Source organism: Phycodurus eques, chromosome 12 (genome assembly GCF_024500275.1).
Source record: "Phycodurus eques isolate BA_2022a chromosome 12, UOR_Pequ_1.1, whole genome shotgun sequence".
Taxonomy (NCBI): domain Eukaryota; kingdom Metazoa; phylum Chordata; class Actinopteri; order Syngnathiformes; family Syngnathidae; genus Phycodurus; species Phycodurus eques.
This window is the reverse complement of record NC_084536.1, coordinates 4,331,612-4,352,366: the sequence shown is the minus strand read 5'-3', so window position 1 is coordinate 4,352,366 and position 20,755 is coordinate 4,331,612. Positions and strand designations below refer to the sequence as shown.

At 44.0% G+C, this 20,755-nt stretch overlaps 1 protein-coding gene across 1 annotated transcript; it reads left to right on the top strand.

Annotated features, from left to right (window-relative positions):
• Window positions 1–4: 4 nt before the first annotated feature.
• On the top strand, window positions 5–11,540 carry tnfsf13b (TNF superfamily member 13b). The gene is made up of 6 exons (XM_061692199.1): window positions 5–6,263; window positions 7,844–7,937; window positions 8,040–8,096; window positions 8,800–8,924; window positions 10,941–11,091; window positions 11,222–11,540. Exons 1-6 carry the CDS (start codon window positions 6,039–6,041, stop codon window positions 11,332–11,334), a joined length of 765 nt encoding a protein of 254 aa, XP_061548183.1. The 5' UTR covers window positions 5–6,038; the 3' UTR covers window positions 11,335–11,540.
• The last annotated feature ends 9,215 nt before the right edge of the window (window positions 11,541–20,755 follow it).

The following is a 20,755-nucleotide window of genomic DNA, read 5'->3' as shown; positions in this document are numbered from 1 at the left end:
TTAGGTCACTCGTGAAAGATGATGCTGACTGAAATGTTTTACAGCTACTGACGTAATTTGGCGTGGTGCGATTACTGAGCGACATGGATGAGCGTTGCAACATCGTGGCAGCGTTTTAGTACACCCCGCAAGACTTGAAGTCTGACTAACACGAAATCATGCACATTGATGTAAATATAACTGGATTATTTCATTCGCATCCTTGTTAGGATAATCTTAGTTCATTGCCAATGAAAACATGGAGTACTGGGGCCAATGTGAGGGACTTTTTGACAAAAAAATACAACTATCTTCCCCAAGAAAGTCTTGAAAAATACACTATTTAAAAAAAAAAAAAAAGTACTATTATTGATTTTTTTCTTTTTGAGAAGAATGTAACATTTTTGTAACATTATTTTTGAAAGAAATAACTATTTTTTGAATGTTCTAGGAAAAATGTAATTTTTTTCTCGGGGGGGGGGGGGAAACTTGCCTATAAAATTAGTTTTTTTTTTTTTTTTTTTTTTGGTGGTGGTAATCAAAAAAGACTATTACAGCTGCTGTTTGGATAAAATATAATCTAATTCTCGTAATGTAACATTTTAGTTAATATCCATCTATCCAGCCATCCATTTTCTTCTGCTTTTCCGAGGTCGGGTCGTGGGGGCAGCAGCTTGAGAAGCGAAGCCCAGACTTCCATCTCCTGAGCCACTTCGTCCAGCTCTTCCAGGGGGATCCGGCGGCGTTCCCAGGCCAACCGAGAGCCGTAGTCTCTCCAGCGAGTCCTGGGTCGTTCCCTGGGGCCTCGTCCCTGTGGGACGTGCCCGGACTTTACAGCCGTAAAGGAGGCATCCGAAGCAGATGCCCGAGCCACCTCATCTGGCTCCTCTTGATGCGGAGGAGCAGCAGCTCGACTCTGAGCCCCTCCGGGATGACCGAGATTATCACCCTATCTCTACGAGAGAGCCCGGATACCCTGCCGAGGAAACTAATTTCGGTCGCTTATATCTAGGATTTTGTTCCTTCGGTTATGACCCACAGCTTGTGACCATACGTGAGGGTAGGAATGTAGATCAACCGGTAAATTGAGAGCTTTGCCTTTCGGCTCAGCTCCTTCTTCACCACGACAGACCGATTCAGAGTCTGCATCACTGCAGAGTCTGCACCGCTCCGCCTGTCGATCTCCTGCTCCATTCTTCACTCACTCGTGAATAAGACCCCAAGCTGCTTGAACTCCTCCACTCACCGCAGGATCTCCTCCCTTACCCAGAGAGGGCACTCCACCCTTTTTCGACTGAGGAACATGGCCTCAGATTTGGAGGTGCTACTTTTAATCCCACCCGCTTCACACTCTGCTGCAAACCGTTCCAGCGAGAGTTTGAGATCACGGCTTGATGAATCCAGCAGAACCACATCATCTGCAAAAAACAGCGACGTGATACTGACGTCATCAAACCAAACTCGCTCAACACCCCGGCTGCATCTACAAATTCTGTCCATAAAGGTAATGAACAGAATTTGTGGGAGAGTGCAGCCTTGGCGGAGTCAAACGCTCACTGGAAACGAATCCGACTACTGCGGGCAATCCGGGCCAAACTCTTGACACCGGTCGTACAGGGACCGAACAGCCTGTATCAGGGGGTCTGGTACCCCATACTCCCAATGCACCCTCTACAGGACTCCCCAAATGAGACGATCAAACGCCTTCTTCAAGTCCACAAAACACAGTTGGGGGAAATGCCATGTGCACTCGAGAACCCTGCAGAGGGTGTAGAGCTGGTCCACTGTTCCCCGCCCAGGATGAAAACCACACAGCTCCTCCTGAATCTGAGATTCGACTTCCCAACAGAAGTCTCCAGAACCTCCGAATAGACTTTACCGGGGAGGCTGAGGAGTGTGATCCCCCTACAGTTGTAACACACCCAGGGGCACCACCACCCCGGTCTGCCAATCCAAAGGCACTGTCCTCGATGTCCAGATGATGTTGCAGAGGTGTGTCAACCAGGACAGCCCCACAACATTCAGAGCCTTAAGGAACTCAGGGCAGATCTCATCCACCCCCTGGGCCTTGCCACCGTGGAGCTTTTTAACCACCTCGGTGACATCAATCCTAGAGATAGAAGAACCCACCTCAGAGTCCCCAGACTCTGCTTCCTCATGGGAAGGCGTGTTGGTAGAATTGAGGAGGTCTTCGAAGTATTTGTCCCAGCGGCCATAATGTCCTGAGTTGAGGTCGGCAGCGCACTGTCTCCACTATACACAGTTTTGATGTTGCACTGCTTCCCCCTCCTGAGATGCCGGACTGCGGACCACAATTTCCTCAAAGCCGTCCGGAAGTCATGTTCCATGGCCTCATCGAACTCCTCACACAAATGAGTTTTTGCCTCAGCGGCCACCAAAGCTCTGTTCCGCTTGGTCAGCTGGTACCCATTAGCTGCCTCCTGACTCCCACAGGCTAAAAATGCTCGATAAGACGACACCTTCAGCTTGACAGCATCCCTTACCGCTGGTGACCACCAACGGGTTTGGGGATTGCCGCCACGACAGGCACCGCCAATGCTCCGGTCGCCCGCCTCAACAATGGAGGCACGGAACATGGTCCACTCGGACTCTGGCCCCCGCCTCCCCAGGGACTAGGGCAAATTTCTGTCGGCGGTGGAAATTGAAGCTCCTTGTGATAGGCGACTCTGCCAGACCTTCCCAACAGACCCTCACAATACGTTTGCGTCTGCTAGGTCAGACCGGCATCTTCCCCCGCTATCGGGGCCAACTCACCATCGGGTGCTGATCATTTGACAGCTGCGCCCCTCTCTTCGCCCGAGTGTCCAAGACATGCAGGTTCAAATCCGATGACACGACCGCAAAGTCGATCATCGGACTGCGGCCTGGGACATCCTAGTGCCAATGTACACGTGTACACTTATGTAGAGCCGGAGCCCAAACTGTGTGTGGAGGTGAGCCCGACTATCTTGTCAGAATTTCCTCCCATGTTTCAGAAACATGTAGGTTAGGTTGATTGAAAACTCCAAATTTTCAATCGGTGTGACTAAATGTTTTATTTTTTTTTAGAGTTTGTCTATGTGCCCTGTAATTGGCCGGTGATGAACCCCGCCCAAAGTCAGCTGGGACAGGCTCCAGCACACCTAGGAGGATAAGTGCAATAGAAGACGGATGGATAAAGAACTTTTATTTTTTTTAATCTTGAAATTATGCAACTGTTACTTGGGCTAAAAAATTTACATCTTGAATGAATGAAATATAATTATTTGAAAAAAATACAACCTTGTTGACAGGTTAAGACTGTTTTCTTCAACATAACCACATTTTCTCTTTGAAAAATGTGACTTTTTAATCAAAACGTTAAAAAAAAATTTATTTATTTTTTTCCCCCCCCTTCTTCCTTTTCGGTGTGGCCCTAATACTCCTCCGTAAAATAGCAACTTTCCTTTTTGGAAAATAATAAAAAGATCACCCCTTTGAGTGCCAGAATAAATTTTTTAAAGCCTAATAATCCTCAAAAGATTTTCTTTTGAAATTGTCATGTTTGTCAGAACTATATCCATCCGTTGGAATAGCAATAGGAAGCCAGGCTGTGCTGGAAGAGTAATTATTGTCAACTGTTCTTTCAACATTGAGTATTCTCTCTGGCAAGAGAGTCTATCTTTTGTTAGTCTTTACAATCTTAGCTCACATTGTGTTGCACTTCAGTTTTCTTTGAGGTTCTTGTCACCCTCCCACGATCGTGCCAAAATGGCGGTACTCATTTGGAGGGCTAATTAACGAGCTAATTAACCTTTCCCCGACGCGTTCCAATGGGGTCCGGCGGAGTTTGACAATCGAAATCCCTGTTGTCTGCGCTCGCTTTCAAAGCGCAAAACGATGAAGCCATTCGAGTACACAGTGGAGCTCCTTAGCCATATTTGGTACTGTTTATAAAACCAACCCTTGGCAAGAAAAAGCTATGAATGTAATTACGAGTATTCAATTAGTGTGTGAGCTTGTTTATTTGTTAATTTTCCCCTCGATGGAGCTGAGGTTTTGTCATTTTTCTGCGACGTAATGTTGACACTTGCACTTAAAGCAACTCTCTTGTTTTCTTTCCGCTTGATTCCAGTTTGCATTGCAAGAGATGTTTGCGCTCAGCTTTTTGGGTTGCCACGGTTACTAGCCTTTCGCAAAATTAAGAAATGGGGTTCTATCGGAGTCCAATGCATCGTTACAGCTGCAAAGCCGGTCTGAATGTGTTTGATTTTAGAAATGTTTGCGCAAGGGGTGAAGCCACCATGAATCAGCATTGACTGATGGAACTGTTAATCGTGTGTGCGTGTCGGTGCGTGTTTCATTCAGGAGCTGGCATGTGATTGTTTCTGTAACAAACTTGCACAGTGTTGACTTTTTGTATCAAGACTTGACAAAGATACATTTCCTAAGCAGACATTTGAATGAATTATCTTCATCTTTAGCTTGGAGAAGTCACTGAATGACCTTTCCCCCCCCCCCACCCCGTCACCATTTCTGGGTTTTTATCCACTCTTGGCTTTTGTAAGCACGCATTTTTCTCAGTCTATTCTGTGCCGTAACATGCATTAAAATTGATATATGAAAGAAGCATTGTGACACTTTAAAATGAATATTCATCTTAACGACTTGTGTGACGGTTGATGCCACTTCACTTTTTATACTTGGGCAACTTTGTCACTGTCATGTTTCAGCACAATGGTTAAATTTGTTACTTCCTTTTTTCTTTTTCTTGCTCTACCTATATTAGGCTTCAATAACAAATACAGTAGTCAGGTCAACAACAATGTTAGGAAAAAAAGTCAATTTTACACAACGTTACACTGGAATTTTAAGAGAATAGCCGTAGTGTTACAATAAAGTGGAAGAAAGTCGTATTTTATGTGAGCCGTAACTGCGTAAGATGTAATGTTTTAAGCATGGATTTTAAGAATAATGATCATTTTGAGACGCACAAATGTTACAAAGTAATTTTATGAACAAAAGTATAATGCTGGAATTATGAGTCTAAAGCTGTTATGTGAAAGAAGTTGTACTTTTACGAGGCTAAAGCTGTAATGTTAAAAGGAAAAAAAGTGAATTCTATGTGAAACAAAGTTGTAATTGTATGTCAATATTTTAAGAGTATGTAAAAAAAAAAAAAAAAAAAAAAAAAAAGTCAATTTTACTTATATGAGCCATTTCAAGCACATCAGAATTTTATGACGTGTAATTTTGAGAGACAAATTGGAATGTGATAAAAAATCCATTGTATGCGCAAAAGTCAACAATAGAAAATTAGAATAATCTGTCATCATTTGATCATGTTGGACTTCCAAGACAATACAGCCATAATGTGTCAGAAGATACATACTTTTACGTGACTAAAGCTGTGATGTTAGGATTTTAAAAAATAAATAAAATAACCAGAGTAATGTAATTTCGAGACCAAGTCCAAATAAGAGAATTATCAGAAAGTTGTAATATTACATACGTAACTGTGCGCAGTGGCGTCGCTAGGCTGGGGCTTCAGCCCCCCATAAAATGTTCTTCAGCCCCCACCCCCCAAAAAAAGGATTTGGTTGTTTGTGGTTAGGCCAATTTTGGGGGCCCCTGCAAAAAAAAAATTCTCAAGCCCCCCAAATGATTTAAGTTTTTGTTCTTGTTTTTTTATTTTTTATTTTTATTTTTTTAAATCCTCATAACTTTATAACCGTTTTCTCGTACCCTTGCATTTTTCTTCCTTTTCCACGTGGCCTTATTACTTCTTTGTCCTACTCAGTCAGTTGAATTAACATCATGTAAATAGTGGAAATGTATCCTTTTATAGGAGCCTAATGAGTATTGAATGAGGTCAGTGCCGCTGTTGAGGCAGGAAGTTGATGCGGTTGGCCAAGCAGACCAAGGAGGGGAAGCGGTTCGCTTTTCTTTTTCTTTCTTTTTTTTCTTCCTCCAGTTACTGTATTCATTAGACTGAAATCCGCTGGAAAACGAATGTGAAACCAAAGAGCATCTCGTCAGTCAGGAATCGGCTTCCGACGCCAGCGTGAGCCAACTCGACGATGGCGGTTGGCTCGCGTTTGGATCCCGGGACGGGCCAGAAGGCGGGTGAGGCCCGGGGATCGTCCCGGCCGGTCCTCCTGCTCGCGCTGGCGGTCATCACCTCGTCCTCTCTGTCGGCGCTGTCCTTGTACCAGCTGGTGGTTCTCAGAGAGGAGGTCGAGGGCCTGAAGTCTGAGGCGTGTCGCAGGAGGGACGAAAGGCAGGAGGCCGAACATGGAGGGCAGGTGAGACGGCTAACATTTTTAAAAAATAATTTTTTTTAGATATTGCTTTTGTTGTCCCGCTTTCCTCCCTGTGTGTACCCTTTAAACTATTGTCTGTTTTTGTCTCTTGTTGTCTTGTCACCATCTGTGCCCTCTCTAAGTAATTGTTAAAAGTGTACACACCCCTGTGCAAATGCCAGGTTTTTGTGATCGATAAAAAAGAGACTATGATCAATAATAATTTCAAAACCACCATTATTGCATTAATGTGACATGTACAACAAGTCTCAATTGAAATAATGTGGTTCCTCTTACAAGTGGGATGTGGCTGTGTTCAGAATTCAACAACCGCATTCAAACTCAAGTTAAATGGGAGTCGGCACACACCTGCCGCCATTTAAAGTGTCCGATTAACCCCAAATGAATTTCAGATGTTCAAGTTGGCTTTTCCTGACATTTGCTTTCAGGCAGAAGCCTTCTGCAAACACTGACTCATTAAGAACTGTTTGTAATTCTTTCCACCTTGACTAAGGCCCCAGTTCCAGTTGAAGAAAAACTGCATCAAAAAGGTTTGAAACCCAAGATTGAACTTTTCGGCCATAATTCCAAAGGTTATATTTGGCACAAACAAATCACCCAAAAATAAAAACACCAAAAGAACAACATGGCAGCAGCATCTTTAGAGTTGTTGTTCTTCAGGTGGAATAGCAGCCTTAGTCAAGGTGGAGTGAATTTGGAACAGTTCTTAATACCAGTCAGTGTCGGCACAAAACTTTCCCCGAAGTTAGGAAAAGCCGACTAGAACATCTGAGCTTTATTTGGGGTTAATCAGAGGCACTTTCAATTATACAACAACAGTTGTCTCTCTATTACATGTCAATTTAGTACCACAAAATGTTGTTATTCTTATGATGATGATGATGCTGCTGTTTTTTTTTTTTTTTGGACTCATCCGTCTGTCCCAGCTCAAGAATGAGCAGGTGTGGTTGTGTTTGACCTCTGTTGTTTCTTTCTTTTGTTCCCTCTTTTTTTCTGTCCCCTCCGAAAGCACATTTTCGCAGGTGCCGTTGCTTTTTCTTGACTCCGTTTCTTGTTTTGTTTTGCTTTTCGGGACCTTGCCCTCTCAAACGGCATACTTGCAGGTGCTGTCGCGTCTTTTGTTGTTGCTGTATGCTTTCGCTTCTCTCTATTGGCTAAGTCCCACAAAGTGTTACCGTCATCGCCTTTTGTTGTCTTAGCCTCTGATATTTAGTACCAGAAGGTGTTGTTAATACAATTGTTGTCATTTGTTTTTCCTTTGACGCAACACAACAATCCATTGTTATTGCTCTTTTTTTTTGTTTTTTTTTCCCTCTGCGTCTGTCCCCTCCAATTTTATTAGCAGGTGTTGATGCTGTTTCTTCTTGTCTGTTCCCTCTCAACCAAATTATGTACAGTGGAATTCCCCCCCCAAAAAAAAGTCCACCCCCAACTAGGCACAATAAGACAAACCACCCGTACTGGATAATTAAGCTGCCGCTGCAAGAAGTACGCTATAATTAAGCTGCCGCTGCAAGAAGTACGCTCGCTTCTTACATGTCGGTTCCCTTTTCTGTCTTTAGAATATTAGTGACGGGAGAGGCAGCCAGACAGATTCGCAACACACATTCAGCCTGATGAGGAGGAGGAGGACGGTCTCTGGACCAGACGCATCAGGTGAGACATGGAAGCCTTTGTGTCAGGAGATTCTTTTTAGATTGAGAAATCGGGTGTCTATATTGCTGGCAGACATGTCACGTGTGCGTCTTTTCCGCACAGTTTCGCAGTCTTGTCTCCAGTTGTTGGCGAACAAGAGCAGGAAAATCTTCAGGAAAGGTAAAGGAAAAAAGTCTTCTCAAATGGAACGTCTTTCAAGGCATTTTGGGGAGGGGGGGGGGGGGGGGGAATAAATCATCTCTAAAGTTGTATGTGACGCTACTCGGATTTGCAAGCAAGGAACCATTCTGGGCGTTTTGCTTTTTCTTTGGCTTTTTACCCCTTATACTTCTTTGAAAAGAACGCGCAGTTTCAACAAGGGGCGTTAAGAGCGTAAACATTGGAGATTATGTGATCCAAGCAGAGTCATAATTTCCGCCCATCCAAAGCATTTGCGTCGCCATTCGGGTCGTCGCCTGTATGACAGTGAATGTCAACATGTTACTTTACTTTCTGCAGTACCGCGTACTTCCATTACGTCCTAAGAGAGAAGTTGTATCACTGTGTTTCTCAAGACACCGCTGTACTTTGAATCATTGGCGTTTCTCGCCCATTTTCGGCGGCACTAAAATGTATCCCAGCGCCCTTAAACCTCTCATCCTAGTACCGCCCCTGCATTACATTGCTGTTTTCAATTTTCGCGCAAAGATACCGACACGTCTTCACACTCGACTTATGTACACGCCTAACCTGTCAAGGGTGTACACATAAATCAATGAATCAAAGCTACAGGTAATGTAGACCTTTTACAAATCACTTCAACAGTGCCAATAGCACAATTCTATGTAGAAATCAATATGATAAGTATGTCTCCTTGCATGAGATTTTGCCCTGGAGCCGTACACGGGCATCCCCTGGCAGACTGGCCTGAGGAGAGGGTCTGCCCTGGAGGCGGTCGGAGACAACATACTGATCCGAGAGGAGGGCTTCTACTTTGTCTACAGTCAGGTTAGCAAGCGCAACTCATTGTTATTTCTTAGTTTGACCACAGGGAGGCGCTGACGGCCTGCGTGCAAACTGGTGAACTCCACTAAGACCACATCTGCATTCAGTGTAGAATACGATCGATGCAAATTGATGCATGCTTGTAAAATGAATATTTAATGATTCTTCATTGCTAATGCATGAATTATGAATCATTAAAAAAAAACAAAACAGGTAATCGGCCAAGCTCATGCACAGAACACTTCATTAGTTATATTTGTACCAAGCTATTGAAATCAAATACAGGAGCTGTATCAGAAATTCCACCTCTATAAGATACTAACTCATTTTCGATTGACACTTTGGCATTTTTAAATTTAAATTTACAACTTACATGTACAATTTTTTTCATTTTATAGCATATCGGAATACTTTGCATACAGCACAAAGCTACTGTATGTGTGGGCAGACTAGAGGCTATTTATAGTACAAAGTCCTTGAGATCAACACATCTTCCATTTCCAGTACCGCTTGTCCTCATTAGGGTCACGGCTGACTTCGGAGGGTTTGCCAGCAAATCGCAGCACACGACGACAAACATGCAACCATTCGCAATTCAGCAATTTCGTCTTCAATGAACATAACACGCATGTTTTTGGAATATGGGAGGAAGCCGCAGGACCCTACATTGGAAAACGCAACGTGAACGTGCAAACTGAAAGCGGTTTTTAATATTTGGGGTTACCTTATTTAGTGTATCCATGTCAGGCGGGAATCGATTTTCAACTTCCACAGAAATCATGGAAATAAAAAAAACATGAACAAAAAAAAAAAAAAACACGCCGTCGGCGGAGAGGAAGTCCGCACCCTCTGCAGCCGTCTCGCATTCTTTTCTCATTTTGAGTTGTACAGGTGAGGCAAGGCGACCTCAGCAAGATATTTGCAGCTTTGGACCGCATACCTCGGGTCCAAAGTTTCTTCTAATGCCTAGACAAGACTACAGGATTTTAGCCCCGATATCGGCCTGATTAGCAATCGCAGCCCTTTTCCCAGATCGGGCCCGACATATTTTGTCGGGAAGGACAAAACGTCTTAGAGTGTGACATAATCCACGACCAACGGTTTTGGCCCTACGACGCCAAAATGAAAAGTCTAGCTAGCATGTTTCATTTTTTAAATTTTTTTTTTGGGGGGGATATCTTTCATGCAGTGTGACATATCAACGACAGCTCTCCGACAGCGCACCTTCACATCGACCAATAGGATTGCGTATTGTGACCGGCGCATTGCTTCCCCGTGCTTGCCGTTGTCAACATACTTGGTCGCCATTGTCAACATTTATTCACGCGCACAAAGCAATGTTTACCGAAGCTTTAGAGCCTGATTTGACAGAACGCCGGCATGTTTGCGAACAACCGTTAGTGCTAGCACTAGCTTGATAGGCTGCGTAACGAATTGTTGCCAGCTCGCGAGCTGTATCGTATTAAAAATACGTGAATGTACCTCAAGCCATCCTAGAATGAACTTCCTCTCCCGAGCGCCACGCATTTTTCCTCATTTTGTTCTTTTCCTCGCCCACACAAAATACGTTGGCGCAGCGCATTGTTGTCGTCGTCGCCATAGTAACGAGCGTATCCAGTCACATTGACGGGTGACACTTTTCCTGGTTCCGCTTCTCCAACGGTGTTTGATTTGACAAGACAAAGCCAAGTGATCGTCAAAGACGGGATGCGGTGGTGTCGGAATACATGTCTGCCCGAGACACGGCAAGATTCGATGGCAGTAGTCTGACATAGTGCAATCGGGAAACACCAAATTTGTCTTGCGGTCTGATCCAGGCATAACATGTCGGTAAATCTCAGGGTGTGCAAGCGTATAATTGGACACCGTGTCTTTAGGCGATGTTAAACACCACTGACACTGTGATCACCTTCCACCGGGCTCCTTATTGTCATTCGCAAAACAATGTAAAAATGATTGCACTCATCTTACCTCCGTTGTTGCCAGTGGGTGTTAATTTCACCCTTTCCTCGTGGTCAGGTCTATTACATGGACAGCAGGTTTGCAATGGGCCACGTTGTGATCCGCAGGAAGAGGACGGTGGTGGGCGACGAGGCTCAGCACGTGATCCTGTTCCGCTGCATCCAGAGCATGGACAGCGTGTACCCTTACAACACGTGTTACACAGGAGGTGCGTTATCATGATTTACTACGTACTACGCACGCCATCTTTTCAGCGGCAGTGCGTCCCGCGCTAAGCGGCAACAGCAGCACAAAGGGACGCCAGTTCGAGGCGTGAAGTGTGCTGACGCTTCCCTCAGGTGTCGTGAAGCTGGAGGTCGGCGACCAGTTGGAGCTGCTGATCCCCAGGTCCGCTGCCAACGTGTCCCTGGATGGAGACGCCACGTTCGTGGGCGCCGTCAAGCTGGTTTAAAGCCCGTCGCCTCACGTGAGAGCAGAGGGAGCTGTATCCTGGCGACTTTCGATGCTGGAAGAGACAATTTTGCACTCCATAAATGAGGGACTCCGACTATTTCGCCGCAAACTACAATGGTGGCTCGTCTCTGAAATATATTATGCATCTGCAGCTGTATTGCGCTTATCATTATTTACCATTAAAAGTCAGAAGTTTTTTCTCTACAGGTAATCACCACAAGTGGAACTTCCTTCCATCCATTTTATACATTATATCGCTTTTTTCCCCCCCCCGCCCCCTCATTAGGATCGCAGGTGATCTGGAGCCAATGACTTTGACTGACTTTGGGTGAGAGTCTGTGTTGGTCACCTGCTAATCATAGCCGGGCAAATTGTAAGGGCTGTCTTTTCTTCGTAGACTGCGCATCTGTGTGTCAATTTCTAGCGTATCTTGATTTTCCATGCAAGCCTCGCTATGCGTTTGCCAATTTGGGAGACCGGTATGCAACAAAGCGCGGCGAGGCGAGGCTGCGTCCTCTGACACGCGCCCATCGAAGTGACAATTTGTCACCAGAAAGTTGTTCTGAACTTGCGCCTGATGTGAACACGTGTAAGTCCGGCGCAGCAGTTTATTGGTCTATCGCGATTTTGGTGAATTTGATAGGGGCACGGGCAAACGGATTCTGAGATTCATGAATATGTGAACAGTGTAAAACACTCTGACTCATTGCAGAAATCCATTCATTGAACACATTATTATTATTATTATTATATAATGATGATAATACTGAATCTATCAATATTCCAACATCAAAAATATACAAATATTTCATAATAATAATGAACCTATCAATATTTCAACATTAAAATAATAATTCACTTATTAACTTACACAATCATATTTATTAATTTATGATTCAATAAATAGTTAACCCAACAACTTTTTTTCTTATTTTAATGCATTCACATAAATTTATCCTGCCCGACACACTGCATTAAATGAACCCCCCCACCCCCCGCATGTACTTGACTTGCATCAAAAGGAGCACAAAGTTAGACAAAACCCAGTGGGTGGTCGCCTCCTCACTACGGCACCGCGCCCTGGGAGTCATGGCTCCATTTGGCAAATTGAGAGACTTGTGATGGAGGAGTGGGAGAAGAAAGTCAAAAATAGAAGGCACGGGAAGAGTGATTCTAAATGGCCTTAATGGATAAATGGATACAGAGCTGCAGCCATTAGAGGAAAGAGGTTCTGCGATGCTGCAACGCAGCAGACAAGGCCCGGGGTCAGAAGCCATTCTTCACCAAATGGTAAGAAGGAAGCGGCTGTGTAGGGGAAGACTTTGCAGGCTAAATGTGTCAAACGTGATATAAAAATGCCCCAACCCATCCCCGCCTTTCTGCGTGTCTTTGTGTGATTCCATGGCGACGGCTGGCATGTTTGGCGGAAGCTCGTGTCATTGTGGACCCGGCACACAAAAGAGACATCAGCATCTGACCGGGGGATCGGGAAATGAGACCTGCTGAGCACACATGCTGCCACTGAGGATGCATTCAACACAACACAACGTACACGCACAAAAATCTGGTTCAAAAATATCCTAATGTTCACTTTTTTTAAAAGTTTTTGAAAGCTATATAATCAAATATGTGTTAAAGTGAATCGTGTCTGTCTATGTCCTTGAAATGTTTCATCTCTAAATACATTGATGACGTGTCACTCAATTAGTAGGCCAGGACTATCGTAAATAAGACAAGGTGGTGAGCATTTACTGTACGTGTTTGATGTCCACACTAAAATCCACAGGTTATTTAAAACAAAAGGGGAAGAGGGCTCCTGGCTGGTCCACTAATAAGGTTGATCACTAAAGTAGCCCATGAATGAATGTGGTTGGATGTTTGGTGGCGGTCAGAGGGGCTGTAGGCGCAGAATGGCAGCCACGCTTCGCTCAGACTGCCCCAGGGCGGCTGTGGCTTCACAGCCCTGGCCGGTCTTCCAATGTTCGAGACGAGATCAAACGACGACATATTCACGCTGCCGAGTTTGAGGGAAAACGTCGAAAAGGTTATCCATTACACTAGCGCCGTAGCTTTGTCAGTTGGAAGCAGATATGAATGTTAACCCAAAACGTAGCAACAACATCGCCGCCTCGCTATGCATGCGTGTACGTCAACAGTTGTTGCGTGTGGATACAGTACTCGTATTTGGGGATTACTTTGATGTGCTGCAGGCAGCCCGACGTAATCACGTTGATCCCGACGAGCTCACCAGTCGAACTGGCAGCATCGATGTTTGGGTTTATCACTGAAGGACCGGCTGAGGATTGAGTTGAGCAACAAAACGGTACATTGCGAGCTCGCCGTTAGGTAAAACAATTTTTAACCGACCCGGCCGCTAATTATTTTTGATCTGGAAAAACGGGAGCCGAGTGAGGGTTTTTTTGTTGTTGTTGTTGGTTTGTTTTTAACAGCTTTATTAATCTCTCCTCGGGCCTGAATATAAGATGATCTATAATCGAGACGGTTGAGCCTCGTCTTGCGTCTGCGTCGGAGGAAATTAAAAGCAGATTGAAAAGCTCTTCATGTGTCTCGTCTTATCATGTTACAATTTTGCCTCAATTCATCCTCTGCGGTGCCTTGACTTGAGCTTAAATTCGTTTCGTGGTCGCACCTGTAACTCAAAACACTATTTCAAATCATCTTTCCACATTGACATGAAGGAAAACGCCATTAACCCAGTTTCAGCCCCTCAAAGAACACCAATGAAAAATGTTTAAAAAATCTTGTACAATACATACAGGATAATACATACATAGATATAATACACTTTACATTTGATGGTATAGCATGAACGTCATAACTAAGCTGCAGCAATATTATTCGTCAATTACTTCCAATTTTTTTTATGAAGGCACAGTGAACCCGCGCCTATTCCCAATTTGCTATTCACAAATTCAACCAATCACATTTTTTTTTTCCTGCGGTGCTATTCACAGCGGGGTTTGGTCCCTATCTTAGTTTACTGTAGTATGGCCATCTTTGGACTTTATAAAAAGTGAAATGTTCTCTCATTGGTAAATGGTTCCCCTGCAGGACATGAATGAGAGCCACTTGTCAAGCTCTCCGTCTTGCACTTTACTCCGTTTTATGGCTCCAGGATGGAGCAGACCACGCACGCACACACACTTGAAGGCTGAAGGAGTGTGTGCGGTGTCTCCGTAAATATTGACCGCATCTCATCCCATGCCCTCCAACTCATGGAAACAACAGCACTCTGTCTTTCCGATGCACTTTTTTTTTTTTTTTTTTTTTTTTCAGAAGTCGCTTTGTTTTCCCAACGGCAATATCCTGAAACAAAAAAAAGTCTGCGTTAGTCATTATAGAACTTCACAATTGGAATTTGAACATAATAGAGCAACTTTCCCCCGTAGGAACATTCACAGGAAGAAAAATAATATGAAAGAAAATCGACTTTTTAATCGCTTGTATAGGTATCTGGAGTTCCTGCCCGTGCAAGTAACTCCACAGAGAGCAGCGCGCTAATGCAGAACTATCTGTCGCATCATATACCATCTATATCATATATCATTTACTGTATTCATACAAATATATGATGAATGTTAACACAAACAAAGGCTCAACATCAGAGATTGTCCTCTTTGGTAGATCTCGTAGACATCTTGCTTAAAACAAAAGACATTTTCGATTACAACTGTCTGTAACGGTAACTCGACAAATACGTACGAGAATGCCCCCTGTTGGTTAGGAGATTTATAGCTGAGAATTGTATCTTTTTTTTTTTCTTTTCTTTTTTTTTTTTTTTTAAAGGTCCCGTATTTTACCAAACCAACTTTTTCTAGTTTTTGGGATGTTATATTGGCTCTACGGTGCCTGAGTAAACATGCGAAATATGACATGCGAGGCAGCGCTGTCATCATCACAAACTCTCACAATTGGGTCTTCTACACGGAGGCAACCAATCAGAGGAAAGGGGGCGTTCTTAGCTAAATATGGACAAAGCGTAGACGAAACTGGGTCAAACAGAAGTAACCGTCATAGGTGCTTTTTCTGGACACTCGTGTTATGTGTTTTTTGATATGAACTTGACACTTTTATACTAAGTCCATGTTAGACAGTCACTCTGTGGAGGTCTAAATAGCCAAAATATGGGACCTTTAAAGGTAGTAAAAATGAGTGTTGGTGACTATTCTTTTTGTATTTTAGTTTCTTCTTAGAATCACTTGAATTCTCCATAGTTGAAAAAATGATCATGTGAATGCTCCTCCTCCATTTTGACCGCGGCCTTGCTCATGGCTATGTTTGTCCTACTGACGACCAACAGATGCGGTTATAGGGAGTAGGAATGGAGACAGGTCTTAAGGGGATTAGAGGAGTGGGCAAGGGAGGCTAACGCTGTGGTGGTTTGAGGGGGGGGGGATGGGGCGGAGGGGTTCGATTTGGTTTGGACTTGTGTTCGCCCTCTGCACATCTGCTCCTCGCTGCTCCTTTATTTGGCCTTTCTGTTTTAACGACACGCTTTCCCTTTCACTCTATTGTCCGACAGTTTGTTTGACTCCCCCTCCCACCGTCTGTGTCTCGCACATGCACACACATTTGAACCCCGCGCATTGGGTCCCGTTTCGCGCATTGCCACGGAGCACGGGCAAGATTTGAACCTCCTCCCTCCTCATTCATAGCAACAAAGGGGTTTCGGGCCACCAGTGTAAAGAATCGAAGCTGTAAAATGAGTCGTACTATTATGAGGATTATTTTATCTCTCGCGGTCATTTCATTGTGTGTACAGTAGTTGCTTATCAGGAACATTCAAACATTTGCTTAGTGGATATAAAAAGTCTCGACACCCCTGTTGAAATGCCAGGTTTTTGTGATATAACAAATGAGACCCTAGGTTTTTGTTCTCTGAATCTTCTTACTTGATTGATTTTGTGTTATATAATTTTTTTTTCAACCAGGCCAGTCCCAGTATTTTTATTTTTTTATACAGTAAAGACTTTTCCCTCATAAAAAAAGACTTTCTTGTAATATTCAGTCTTGACGCTTTTAACATTTTCTTTTTTCATACAACTTGATTCTTGTTGTGTTACAAATGTTTCTTTGTAGAACTATGACTTTTTTTTTTTTTTTTTTCTCTATTTTTTTTCTTTTTTCTTTTCACTTTTTTCTTTTCCTTGGTCCATATCAACATACATCCGCTGACACACTTGCTCCTACTCTCGCTCCTTTCTTTTCACTCTGAACTTTATAAATCAACCCCCCCCCCCCCCCCCCCCCCCCTCCATCGCTCCTCCAAACTGGCACACTCGCCCCTTCCCTTAATCTACTCCCCGTCTCTGTGGGTCTCTCTGACAGGATGTCAGTAGAGGATTGGAGCTCATGAGTGTGGATGTTGGAGGGAGCTGGAGAGTTTTCATTCACACTCGCTGCGTGTCAAAGTGGTTCACGTCTTTTTTTTTTTTTTTTTTTTTTTTTTTCCTGCTGAGGCCTCTCGGATGTTATCACTTGTCGGGAGGGAGCTCATGAAGAACTGAAGGATGCTGTCACTTTGAGGTCAGTTTGTGTAATTTTAATATGTATATTAAATCGGAAAACTTGTACATTCGTTGATCTCAAATGCTTGCCAAAGAAGAGATGTTATTAAATGGCCATTGTCTACCAACTAGTCCCCCCCCCACCCCTCTTTGTCTCACTCATTCTTGCATGCTGTTGTTTGCCTTGAGATATTGCTGGCAGCATTATTTATTAAAAAAAAAAAAAAAAAAAGCAGGTTTTCCTGTGCACACAAACACACCAAAAAGCCTCCGAGGCTGTCTGTGAATGCCACCTGGGGAAATCATCCCACTCTCAGAGGAATCTCGTCAGTCTGCGCTTGGATGATGCTGGCAGTCGTGTGTGAGGAGGCGCACAGGGAAACGAGAGAGGAGATTTCATAGAAATAGAAACTAAACATGGGGCCCATAGGATAAAGGGTGTTGTTGTTGTTTTTTGTTTTTTTAGACACAACGTTGGAGAGGAATATACTGTAACTCCAACTCTTTTGTCTCACGGGCGCTCGCAGATGGCCTCGTTCAGACAGCAGGCCTACACACACCAGTGTGTGCGTACAAGTGTGTGCGTGTGTGTGGGTGGGGACACTTGTTATGTAGCGAAACACTCAATAAACACTCTCGGTTCACCTGCGTAATCTCATGTAATAGAACATTAGAGCTGTGTGGGGGAAAAAAAGATCCCAAAAACTACAAACTATCAGTACATCATACTGAGAGCCGTTTTCAAATCGTCCCAAAATGTCTTCCAAACTGTTGAGCTTGATGGCAGCACGATGGCCAAGTAGCACGCACATCTGTTTTACAGTTCTAAGGCTTGCGGTGCCAACCTTTGAAGACTCTGAAACAGGCAAGTCAATAAATGATTTCGATGACTACATCAAAGAGAAAGATCAACACTTTTCAATTGTTATTCTGGAAAATGCTGCTGCGGTCAGCTGTTGAACCACACGGTCTCCACCCCAAGTTGATTTCGGACAAAGAGAAGACGACAACAAAGAGTGCTTGATGTCATAGCAAACGCCCTTTTTAATGAATGTTCAAAACCCCATACTGACCCTGCAGCTTGGGCAAAAGTCAAGCCAAATGTGCTCCAACCTCCTGTGCTTGCATGATTTTGTATTTCCCCCGGTGAGGACCTGGTATGAATACGAAGAGGTTGGCCAGTTTATTAAGTTTTCATATGGAACCAGTCTTCTCACCCCACCCGTCTCCCGCTGTGACAGATAGATTTCATTTCGATAGCATTTCACGTGGCAGCTGACTGAGCAGGCGGGATTGGCGCTGGGGGGGGGGGGGGGGGATTACGAGGGAAAACATAGGTTTGACTCACCCTCCAATTGAATTTGGGCAGACTGTGATGCGCAGTGCTGGGGGAGAACGAGTTTGGTTACAATTTTTGCTTTCTCAGTCACGTCAGGCAAGCGCTTGTTTTGATCACCGTTAGATAGCTTTGATTGATCCACGCAGGGAAATTAAACCGTTTCAGCAGCATTAGTCACACATGAACAAACACACACGCACACACACAAAAAGATTCGTGTCGAGGAGGGATTTTCATCTCATCTACACAAGCATTAGATGTTGCGTATTGGTACATGGTAAGTAATACATTGTCTAATTACACCACAGTAATATCTGTACAATTTGTGCAAGATGGAAAGAATAATAATATTTATTATTTGTGATTATATATAATGATATATTGTTAAAATACACCCGATATGTGCAGTGCATTACACATCTGTTCATATGCATAATATGTATGTGTAATAGTTCTACGGCACATTAAAACTTGAGATGCAGTTAAAAACAATAAAATAATGAAATGTGAAGGTGCTAGTAGGTTAGCAGATTTATGCAAAAAAAAAGAAAAAACAGATTTCCAGGATTCTTTGCAAAAGGCTTGAGCATGGACAATGGAGGAAACAACCCACTGAGATTTGGTATTGATCCGACGTACAGTGCGGATCGCGTACTTTCGCTTTTTCACTCTGCTTCCAGTAATTCCAGTTCCGATGAGAAATAAGCTTGCTGTGTGTTGGCGTCCACATTATAGTGTCCATCAAAGTCATTCCTTCTACATGACTGGAATGTTTTCTTGTTGTTTGTTTGTTTGTTTTTCAGTCCAACAGACCTGTTTAGGCTAGTTCAGCCTTGGTGGAGGTCGCACTGTATTTTCGCCTCGCAGGCAAACGTTTATCAAGCATTCCTGCTGGTATTTGTATTGATCCAAGAGATGATGAGGGTCTGCATCTGTTGGAAAATAACCCAAGATGAGGAGGAGATCTTGGACTGGATCCCAAGTGAGGCTCAGGAGACCAGGCATTTGTCCAGCTAAAGCCAATGACAGGTGGTAGTCGGGGGGGGGGGGGGGGGGTCGCAGCTGGTAGCAGCAATTTATTTGAGAAATGGGACACTTCCAGGAGGCCAAGATTAAATTCCAACATTTGCTCTGAGTTGATCTCCTTCTGTGGAAAAAAAAAATCAAAAATCTATATATATCAGAACCAAAGAATGACCTTTGACTGTCCGATCTTCTCTCGTGAGCTGTGGCCTTTCCTCATCTTAAAGATGGCCTGCGCTTGCTGGTGGAAGTCCAGGACAGGATTATTATTGGACACTGGGGCATCAGGGTCATTTGCTGGACCTGCCAAAGCTATATTTACTCTACTGTATGTGCATGTGATCATGGATTGCCACTCATCTGTTTGTTGTGGGAACCAGTATTGGACATGCTTTATGTGGCGGGCATTTGACTAAAACAAACGTTTCTTGATCAGCTTTGAGGGAAATTCTATTGTTGTTCTTCAGATTAGCAAAGTTGGGTACCTCTGCCGGCTGTAGTCAAGTCGTGCGCTGAATTTTGCCTCAATTGCTTCAAGACGTGATTTATTACCAATCAATTCCACACCGTCATCGAGATTCGGAATGATCAGTACAATAATAGGGACTAAACCCTGCCACAAAAAGCACTAAACCATGAGGAACCCCCCACTCCCCCAATATACGAAGCTGGTATCATTTCATGATACTTCCTTGAAACTAAAGTGCTACTTTCCTATTTAGACAGGCGTCTAAATGTCTAATGGTTGCACGACAAATATGCGAGAATAATCGTAGAGGTATCGGGGCCGCACGATTGTGTGTTTTTCTCGACGAGATGACGGCAAAGCAGATGACACGATCAGGTGTGTGAAATGTCATCATTCCACTGCTGCGCTCCCATTATTGCTATCAAACCAGGAACACACACACAAGAAGCAAGGAGCCCCCCCTTGTACACAAACACTTGCCCACCTACGAGGGTGCGCTCCCGCCCGCTTGTCAGGGGCTGCTCGAGCGGCGAATCCCATCGGTTGCGCGTTCTCTTCAAACTGCCGCTTTGATCCGCCAGCGATGCTGCGAGGTGAGTTTTAACTGAGATGAAAGTTGACGCCAGTTTGTGATTTCAAGCATGTCATCGCCTTTTATTCGACTGTAATCAAATTAGGTCAGGGCTTAATGGAGCATGATGACCCCCCACCACCACCCCTTACCTGATGATGCTACGATAGTGTCCAGTGTCAAACTGGTGTCTACACCAATAGAATGAAAGATGGAGGAGATTCGTGGATGTGAAAGAAGGCGGAACCGCTTGACAAGCTAATCAAGAGGCAAATGATGCGCTAATCAATCTGACAAACTAAATCGACCTCCATTTTCTCAGATCCTCAACGCCCTCTGTCCTCGTTGAGTGCGATTGACAGTTATCCGTCTTTTTGGCGTCACTTGAGACAACGTGCGCCGCCCTTTAGCATTTCGAATGGTTTCATTCAGCAGCCAATCGGGGCTGAGTTGCTCCACCACCTTCGCAGCCTTTCTACACTATTTTCT